The following is a 10041-nucleotide window of genomic DNA, read 5'->3' on the forward strand; positions in this document are numbered from 1 at the left end:
CGAGGGGGAAGAGGAGGGGGAGCCACTCTTACGGCTGCTCGTGCAGCTGCTGCAGCTGGATCTCCGTCAGCTTTGGGGTGGTTTGGTGGTGGAAGAAGAGTTTGTGAGGTATGGAATGGGGGTGGATGTAGAGGTGGGATGAGTGACGGGTTTTCTGGAAGAGAGGGTTAAATATTAAAACCGCCAGTGAGACGGTATTACAGCCCTCTGCAAGGTGCAGATTGCTGGGAAACTGGGGAAACAATCTTGAGGCAAAAGTAATATGTTTAGGAACCACTTCCTTTCCTTAGGTAGGCCTTTAAAATTCAAATGTTTGTGAGTTTTTTAAGGATACTGAAGAATCTCTGGTTTGAGAGAATGTTTGCCTTGTACAGAGTGCCAGAATGATGCTGGTGCTAGTTGCGATAGTGAGGCTCACTGTCTCTCTTCTGTGACTTTAGCTTAGTGACAGGAAGCTGCTACCATATCCTGGAGAATCCAAGTATTGGTCTTCAAAAGTACCGGGCCACACGGGAGGCTGTGACACATCTCCTGGCTGTAGCTCTGATTCAGTATGATCACATGTTCAGTGAGTTCCTGCTCTTTGCCTTTGTCCCAGAGCTGTTCCCAGTTACTTTCCCTGACCTCCTTCTTCCTTCTCCCATGTGAAAGGTGCTACTCTGAAGATCACGCAGATGCTGCAGCACTTTGAACATGTAGCCCCAGTGTTTGCACAGGCTGTGAGCCTCTGGGCTACAGAGTACAGTCAGAAAAGTCTGGTGGGTGAACTGCTAAGGTGAGAAAAATACCCTGATGCTTGTCCTTCTGTCCCTAGCAACTTGAGGCACTCTATGCCTTGTTCATCTTTCTGTGCAGGGAAATTGGACAGAAATGTCCACAGGATCTGGCTCGTGATGCTTGTGGAATCAAGGGTTATGCTACCTTTATAACTGAGCTGGCTGAACAGATTCCAGCTCTGGTGCTATCCAACATGAGCGTTCTTGTGCCTCTCTTGGATGGCGAGGTAAGTGTCCACAACATTACCTGTATGGAAACACCAAGTGCTGGAGGCATTGCTATCCAGTTTTTCAGACCGAGAACAGAACCTTTTTCTGAGACCAAGTAGTCAAAACCTGCCCTTTGGAATAGGTTCTGCCCTTACCTAAAAGATGCAAAGGAAAAGAGAAACCATGACATCCACTGTCTGATTGCCGCTCAGGTAGCAGAGAACTGGTTGAGATCCCAGCTGTTGTCCCTTGTTCTTCAGTACTTAGTAAATTTTTCACTGGGTTACCTTTTCTTAAACTACCCTTAGAAGCCATCAGTGTTTCTCATGTCAGTTCTTGGCTTCTGTGGACCTAGTTGGATAGAGGGATTGGATTGCTCTGTATTGCAGGTGCAGCCACGTTCACCACAGGTTAATAATAAGTCTGTAATGGAGGAATTCACTTAAGGCTCAAGCCTGGGACTTAGAAGGCCAAACTCTGGCGACACCTTCCTTCCCCTTGGCATACCAGTCATGTCTTTTTGTCTGTTCCTGGTTCAACAACTCTTCTTTTTGCAGAGCTACATGATGAGAAATGCCATTCTGGCAGCTATGGCAGAAGCGCTGGTGCAGGTGCTGAATGGTGACCAGCTGGAGGAAGCTGCTCGTGGTACTCGGGACCAGTTTCTGAATATGCTGCAAGCCCACATCTGTGACGTCAATAGCTTTGTGCGCAGCCGTGTGCTGCAGCTTTTCACTCGAATCGTTCAGCGTAAAGTACGTCTGTGCTAGGGCAATGGTATTGCCTCATTTATCCATTCTCCTGTTGTGTGTGTTGAGGGAGTCTCTGTCACCTTGCTCTTTGCACAGACTGAAATTTAACGGAGGAGGATATTGTTCCTGTATACTGCAGTGTCTGCCGTTCCTTTTCCCAAGAGACCAGAGATCGCAGGGGTGAGGGAACCAGGGAACAGAAATTAAATGCTGCTCTTTATTACAAATTAGAAAGAAAATTAGAAGAAGAAAAGAAAGAAAATTAGGCAAATTAGAAGAAAGCATGGTATGCGAGCTCTTTTTGGACACTGGTATGGAAACTCATCAGCCTCACCAGATATACCAAGACTCAACTCATTAGGACCCTGGATAACTTAATCCGAGTCCTGTATCCAACAAAGGTTGGACCAGAAGATGTCCAGAGGTCCCTTCAGACCTAGACTTCTCTATGAGTCTATAATCTGTGCCTTTCCGTACACCAATATGTCTACAGTAAAACAACTTTTCTCAAGTATCTGGCCTTCTTTTAACTTTGTCTGTGCTCTCGTTGTGTGCTAGGCCCTGCCTCTGACTCAGTTTCAGTCTGTGGTATCGCTGGCTGTTGGACGTCTCAAAGACAAATCTGTGGTAGTAGTTAAAAATGCGATCCAGCTCCTGGCTGCGTTTTTGTCCAACAATCCCTTCTCTTGTAAGGTAATTCCAACCAGATGTCGGTTGGCGAGCTGGATATCTGTGGTGGGCTACAGCCAGGGCAGCAGCCTCTCTGCGTCTTGTGGGAGGGACAACGTAGCCTTTGACTCTGCAGGGGGGAGCTTTCTGGTTTTCTCAGGTTCAGATCTGGCTTTCTCTGGCTCTTCCCTTGCTCGCTGTATTTGGTAGGTATGCGGAAGGCCGGGAGGGATGTGTTTGGATTGTGGAAAAACCTGCAGCAGTTTGATTTGAATCCACTGTGGGCTTCCTTTCTTTAGGATCAGAATTAGTCTTTTAGAACATTCTGCACAGAGCTCTTGCTCTTTGTGTTTAGCTGCACCTCCTTCTGACCTTTCTGACCCTCAGACTAGCAGTTTACAGCAGTTCCTATTCTAGGATGATGGTCAGTGTTCGCTATTCCGGTTTCCCAAAGCAGGGTTTTCTGAGGGGATTGACGACCTAAACCAGAGAGTGGGAGGGAAAGGAGAATTCTAGCATTTCAGAAAAAGGAAGGTCAGTAACATAGTTCTTCTTCTCTTCCTGGCATCTTCAGCTAAGCTGTACTGACTTGGCTGAACCACTGAAGAAAGAGGTGCAGAAGCTGCAAGAAATGAGGGACCGTGGCAGATCCGCAGCAGGTAATTTCCCTTATTCCTCTTACCCCTTCCCAGGGCATACTAGGGTTTATTTCTCTGCATCTTAAATTTACTCCCAGGTTGTGGTGGCTTTTGTCTCAGATCTTACTCATGAGACAGGCCAGAAAACTGGGATTAAACTCAACAATTTTTCATGAAGTGGTGCTATAGAAGGACCATATCAATGTCCATACCTAGATCAGCAGTCCAGTTTCAGGACTATACCTATGAACACCCACCTAGGTTTTCATTTTCAACCATTCAGGCACTGTTTGAGCCATAAATTTTGCCAGATACTAATTTAAACTTGATTGGCCTTGGTCCTTTGCTGCCTACAAAACAATAAATATCAAATGATGGTTCTTTCTTACTTTTTTTTTTTTAAACCCTCAGTGGTTTCTTTTTTTTTCTTTTACACCAAAGAGTTCTTGTTTATTCTTACTGCGGTCTCAGTGAGATCAGCAATGAGGGTAGTGCCTGCCTGTGGGGGGGGTGGGGGTGGAAGGTAGATTTCCGAAGTTTCAGATGGGTTTCTCTCCCCATTTAGTGTCATTTGAGTCTCTGTATTCTTCATACCCTCTGTTTAGTGGGGTTTTTTGGTTTTGATATTTGGGGGATTTGGGGCGTGTTTTTTATTTTTAATAGCTCCAATGATCACCCCAGAGGAGGAGTGGGAAGCAATGCTGCCAGAAGTTAGGGCTGCCACACAGCAGCTCTTCCAGCCACTGCAGGAAGGGGAAGAGGAGGTGCTCGAAGTGGAGGAGACAGTGGAGAGCACATCACAGCAAATCACTGGGCTGCTGCGGAAGCTGAATTACAGGTAAGGAGGCTCTGTAGTTTGGACAGAGTGTTTATCCCAAAGGATGTGTCTCTTGTTCTCTATTCAAGAAAGGTTTGAACTCCTGGGTGCAGGGATGATTTCCAGTAACGTTACTCTGTAACGTTACTTCCTACTCTGTAGGAAGAGATTGACATAGGCACCCAGCACAAGGTGCTGCCAGGAGCTGCTTCCCCACGCGTCCAGGGTAAAGACGAATGGTTTCACTTGTGTCCTGCCCTAACAAGTTGCTGATGTTTTCTCTTGGGCAATGTCACTGTCCAGGAGTGCAGCCCGCCTTACACAAAAGGCCCTGTGCCGCTTCCAGGGGAAGGAGCCCTTCAGTGGGCCCGCGGAGGAAAGTGAGGAGGCAACAATCCTTCGTGTTCTGAAGAGACTTTACACAGGTAACTACTTCAGATCGCTTTGTCTTTCCTAAGTCCAAGCTGATGCCAGAGCTAGACCAAAACCCTCTGGAATGCCCTGTCTCTTCTTCTGACCTATGGGATTCGGTCTGTGCGTACTTGGCAGCTCATAGAGCTGCGCCATCTCTGGATCGTTTGCTCTTCTAGTAGCCTGGCATTTTGTCTGGATCACATTAGTCCTGTTACTTCATTTCTGGCTGGAGCAGTTACATGTTTTCAGTAGAAGTGTATTTCTGATGCATTAACTCACGTAATTGCTGAGGGGAATGGAACCAGTGTTACCCCCTCACACCCTTCTGTCCCGTTGGAATATGTTGGAAGTTCTGCTTCCTCAGCAGGTGGTGGAATGTAATGCTTACCCTTAACAGCCTTGACCAAGTATCTGGTTCAAGCAAAGTCTGCTTTATCGGGGGTTTAAGCCTCTGGGTGTATTTTTAAGACTTCACGTGCTTTATCTTTGGTGCTTTGTTTCAGAATAAGGTTTCCTAGCCGATCCCCTAGAGCTCCTTGCTGTCGAAAGTCTACCATCTAGAAATCTTAACGCTGTCAACACTCCACACTTGCACAAACTTTGCAAGGGAGTAGTAGCGTTTGCTTTCTCCCTACTCTGCCCCAATTTCCTTTTTAGAGCCTATCCATCTTTGGGGAGCTGTCAAGTTCAGATTAACCCCTTCAGCATTGTCCTGGTTTGAGCTAAAACTTCCTGGTTTACGTTTTTTTAACGTGCTGATAAGCCGTTAACAAGCATCAAAAGTTGTTTGTGTGTGGTTTGGCTGGTCTTGCTTTTCCAGCTGACACACTATTTTGTCGCATCCCTTTCGGTGGGAAACAGCCCCCCTTTTTCAACCTGCGACAAGCATTTTAACAGAGTCTGTCCCAACTGGACCATGCCTTTCTTCACCCTTGTATTAAGTTGGCGTTTCTGTGGTTCATCACCTTGTCGTACATGCATACCGAGATTTTGTCTTTTTAGCCAAGTTTGAGGCAGAATTTGGATTTTTATCTCCTGGCTCTTCAAAGGTGTCGCTGTGGTGTGGAGAGAGAAGCGTTAAAAGGCCCTGAACTGTGTCTTTGTCCTGTACCTTCAGTACTGCTCACAAACAATTGTTCGTGCTGTGCAGGTTCATGCCCAGGTGAGAACAGTGAGGATCCTTCACGTGGCAACAGTTGTCTTGAGACTGAAGAAGTTGTACCAGAAGAGCAACGTCACACAGAGCTGGTCAAACAGAAGATGTTGGTGCAATACTTGCAGGATGCTTACAACTTCTCAGCGAAAATCACAGAAGCTCTGAGCCTGATCAGCAAGTTGATGTATGAAAACTGTGTCTCAGGTGTGTGAAATAGCTGTGGGGACTTTCCTCCCCTCTTCAGCATTTCCAGATCTTTCCCCTTGCTGGAGAGGAGACCTGGGAGTGGTGGAGCTCCAGGAGACATGGAAAAGGTTGGAGGAACTGTTTTTGACTGAGCAGATGTCACAGGCACTTCCAGGCTATCAGACAATCAAGCGCCATCTAAAAGAGTGGTGTGAAGGGGTTGTGTTGGGGCATGAATGGGCTTTTTAGGAATCCTTTTTTTAACTGTCAAGATTGAAAATGTTTTTTAAACCCAGATAGCCAAAAGGACTTCATTTTTGGAAGTTCCCCCACCTCCTGTGGGAGGAAATGTATGTTCATCAACTCAGCTGAGGTTCTCCCAGAGTAAGCGTGGCCTGTGAAGCTGGATTCTGTAACCTGCTCGGTGTCCTGATACAGCTTCAGGTGTCACACTGGCCACAAAAGGGGAGCTGGGCAGCTCGTCTCATCCACCTTACCTTTCCTTGAACTATTCTGTAGCTGAAAGTGATGCTGAACTACCGGTTTTGTGGCCTGGGGTTCTTTGGTGCTGCAGTGCGAGGTGATGATGAGTAGGCCTTGGAGTTGGTTCAGCTGTTCAGATTTAGTATTAGAACTGCTGTGACCAGTTAGACTTTTAAAGTCCTTATCGTGAATCAGCACCCCTGAGGGAGCCGGGGCGTACTGGAGCACAGCTCCCTCCTCTCCCTGCCTCCCTGGCACATCCACTTGCCAACCACCTGCCCAGTTCTGCGGTACAGATGGGTCTGGGCTCTACGATGCCCCAGCTTCTTCATCCTGTGTTAAGGCCTTGTGTTAGCTGAGATAAGCGTGTGGACTCCCCCAGCAAGTTTTGGACGTCATTAGCTACTTGCACACAAAAATGAACTGAGTTCAGTGTCTTTACAGACCGTGTGAAGTTCAAGGTTGAGAGGTTGAGATGCCCCTTGCCTGCTACTTAAAACACCCGGGGGTGGGTGGGTTGGTTGTTTTTTGGTCTGCATGGACTTCACTAACTCTCCACCTCCCTGCTGTAGTGTAAGGAAGGCAAGGCGAGTGTCTGGGCAGTTGAGACGTTTTAAGACATTGTCTCCATTCGGAGACAGTATGCTGCTAGGCGAAGGGGTGGTGGTAAGAGATGTATGCTCAGCTTTAAGTTGGTTTTTTTTAATGAAAGATTTAAGATTTAAACTTTTCGTTGTTGCTGCAAATGCCTAACTTGTGGTGTGACTGGGAGCAGGGGAAGTGTACCAGCTTGTGTGATAAGGGATCTTTATTCAGTTTGGTAAGTTGATGCCTGTATTGACATGAGCTCCCACTTAACCAGAGGTCAGGCTCGGTGAACTGTTTGTGTACAGTCCCTCTCATCCTTACTGTGGCTCTTGTGTGAATGCTCTCCAGCTTAATGTTTGTCTTATGACTTGGCAGTATATTTCAGAAGTAGTCAAAATGGAATCAAATAAGTTATTCCTTACCCCATTTATGCATCAAATAGCTTAGTTCCTCTGGTTACAGCATCACACTGGGACTTCCATTCAGCTGCTCTTGAGTGCTGTGACCATGAGATTTCCTCCCCTCCCCCCCAAAAAAGCTACTGTTTCCTAGAAGGGAATTTTGTTTTTCTCAAGCATGGTCTCTGTGCTCTTTTCCTGATTGTATCACATTAGATTTAGCTGTAGTATTGTTAACCTGTGCCCATTTCCTCCAGGACATCTACATCTTTATACTAGTGACCCCATTCTGACTTGAGCCCTCTGCAGACAGTAGCAGTGACCTTAGAGGCTTGTAGAGCTTGCTGTGAGAGCAGTACGCCTATGAATTTGTTTTAATGGCCTCTCTAATGGGGATTAGAAAATAACTGCACTAATGCAACTGTTCTTCTCTCTGCAGTGGTGCAGGAAGCCATTGAGTTCTTTGTGACAGTCTCACAGTTCGGTGTGCCCCAGGCACTGCTTGGAGTCCGCAGGATGCTCCCCCTCATATGGTCAAAAGAGCCTGGTGTTAAGGAGGCCGTGCTGAACGCCTATAGGCGGCTCTATCTGAGCCCCAGCGGGGATTCAGAGAGGTATGGCTCTTCCTAATCAGAAGGTTTTTTCCTTTTTTTCTCCTCTTTGTTCCCTTCCCCCCCTTTTCCTCTTTTGGGGAGCTGTGGGGAATGGGGTATGGACAGGAAGAGAAGTTGAAGTTACCAGGCTTCAGCTGAAACGTAAGGTTATACTTCTGAGCATCCCAGTCTTTCTGTGGGACCTACTGCTGTGCTTCTGCTCTCGGTTCTGGTCACGGTGTCCATGGGTATGAAATTCATGCAGCAAAATTCCGTGTGAGACCTTACAGAAGAAGAAGCTGAGAACTACTTTAAACCAAACTGTTACCAGACACTCATGTTTAACCTTCTCATAAATTTCACTCTCGTACAAAGCACTGCACCAACATACACGTGCCCCAGTAGGCTGAGCAGGGTTGCTATATGATAGAGAACAAAGGTTATCAGTTACAAATGTCCGTCTTGTCAGCAGGATTCTTGATTGGTGACGATGAACTGATTTTTTTGGACAGCTGTTTCAACCCCTTTGGGAGTCAGGTGTTGTTATGGAGTCATCCCATGTCTGAGAGTCTTGCATGCTTCACGCTCTGTGGGCAAAGTTGTTGCCCGATATCTGTTGTGGGTTTCTTATGGCTGTAGTCAGTCATCCTGCTGGGACAGTAAGAGGAACAGTATACAGTGTGGTCTAAGGTTGGAGCTATCTTTCTGTTACCAGAGCGCAGGTTTCTTGCTGACAAATCATGCGTGCCATAGTCTTATCTGAGTGTAGGCGTTCCGCTTCTGACGTACACAACACGTTCTTCAGTGTTTACTGGTTTTCTTACTGTCAGTTGTGGCCTTGGTTTTTCAATATCCACCACTCCTTTATCCTTTGCGCTCGACAAGGTTAGTTGCTATTACTATCATTTGGGTGCTTTCACACACATTTCTATTTGTATTTTGTTTAGACTGTTACCAAATGTTTTTGTAACAAATCTCTACAGGTGGCAGATGAGAGGATGTTGATGGGGTCTTTGCTGATCCTTTCTGAGGAGCCGGGCACCACGTGCATGCTTGTTTCTTTGTCACTAGAGAGGAGCTGCGTATCCTCTCTGCTGCAGTATCCTCTCTTCTCTTTTTTCTTAGAGCTTGCCGCTGTGTAAATCCTGTTGGATCCCTGGTGAGATGCGCCGTATCTCACCCTCTTTTGTACCATCAGAGCAATAAAAAACACCCACTGCTTCTTATTTCTTCTTGACAGTATTGCCTAGAGACAACTCTCCTGCAGTTTGAGCTCTGGCCTTATTTGCTCACAGAGTTTTTCAGTTGTGCTCCAGGGAGCAGTACTTTGACTTGTGATTGAGAGCAAACTGGGAAGTGGCTGGTGAGTGTCTCTTGTAGGGTCTTTGAGCAGTGCGAGAAGCGGCAATGCACAAGGCAATGGACTTTGAAGCTTGTGTCGTGTTCACTGGGGAAGTTTTCCTGTCCCCAAGAATCAGCTCTGTTATCTAATAGATATCCTCAGCTCTCTGAATAGGAGAGTAATTGTGACAGTTGCTTTTTCTCTACCTTTTAATTTTATTTTTTCCCCTTCAAAGGGCCAGGGCCCAGGGCCTGGTGCACTCTCTCTTTCTCATCATGGTGGATGCATCACTAGGAACCATACAGTGCTTGGAAGAAATAGTGAGTACTTGTCTTGCCTGGGTTTGGATTGTATCTGTGATCTTCGAAGTCTGTTACGTTAAAATGGTAGTCGTTGCAGTTAATGTCTTTGGTTTGAAGTCCGTCTTCCTCTGTCTCTCCCTTCTTGATTTATTGCATTTCATTTCCAGATCTCGGAGTTTGTGCAGAAGGATGAAATAAAGCCTGCTGTGATCCAGCTGCTCTGGGAGCAATTCACAGAAAAATCTCAGTGTTCATCACTAGAACGACGTGCTGCTGTGATGCTACTCGGGATGATGGCACGGTGAGCCCAGGGCCCAGTCTAATTCTATGAGTGGGAGGGTTGATTTTTATTCAAGAACTGTGGGTGCTGCATGCAGCTTTAGAAAAAATAACTACATCACAGGGTAACGAAGCCTGGAATTAAAACAGTTGTGCTGGGCCCCACCAGCATGGTCTCTGAATGAGTATGATTACGTTTCTTTCTTTGTGTTCTGAATGTCCATCCTTCTCGGAGATTACCAGAGATTACAAAGCTCTGCAGCTTTGTGTTTGGATAAGAACAGTGAGAAGCTGCTGAGTAGAGTTGTCCAGAGCCTTTAGCATGGAGGGAAGCTAATCTGCTTCTCTTTCTTGGGGACAAAAAGTATAATTGCATTCCAAAGATTTCGTTTCCTCCATTTGCCAGCCCAGTAACCCTTTGGTATTTAGCCTTCCTGC

The 10041-nt window shown here is 46.4% G+C and overlaps 1 protein-coding gene across 1 annotated transcript in view; it reads left to right on the top strand.

Annotated features, from left to right (window-relative positions):
• Positions 1-10041, top strand: part of NCAPD2 (non-SMC condensin I complex, subunit D2) — a gene marked incomplete at its 5' end in the record, with an annotated part of 25760 nt that overhangs the window by 2867 nt on the left and 12852 nt on the right. Inside the window, 13 exons of the mRNA XM_010146289.1 lie at positions 12-108; positions 441-568; positions 652-775; positions 856-1003; positions 1544-1741; positions 2297-2431; positions 2982-3066; positions 3709-3883; positions 4166-4287; positions 5427-5636; positions 7527-7701; positions 9258-9342; positions 9492-9625. Coding sequence (XP_010144591.1) covers positions 12-108; positions 441-568; positions 652-775; positions 856-1003; positions 1544-1741; positions 2297-2431; positions 2982-3066; positions 3709-3883; positions 4166-4287; positions 5427-5636; positions 7527-7701; positions 9258-9342; positions 9492-9625 — 1816 coding nt within the window. The remainder of the gene's footprint in view (positions 1-11; positions 109-440; positions 569-651; positions 776-855; positions 1004-1543; positions 1742-2296; positions 2432-2981; positions 3067-3708; positions 3884-4165; positions 4288-5426; positions 5637-7526; positions 7702-9257; positions 9343-9491; positions 9626-10041) is intronic.

Source organism: Buceros rhinoceros, unplaced genomic scaffold (assembly GCF_000710305.1).
Source record: "Buceros rhinoceros silvestris isolate BGI_N320 unplaced genomic scaffold, ASM71030v1 scaffold24872, whole genome shotgun sequence".
NCBI lineage: Eukaryota > Metazoa > Chordata > Aves > Bucerotiformes > Bucerotidae > Buceros > Buceros rhinoceros.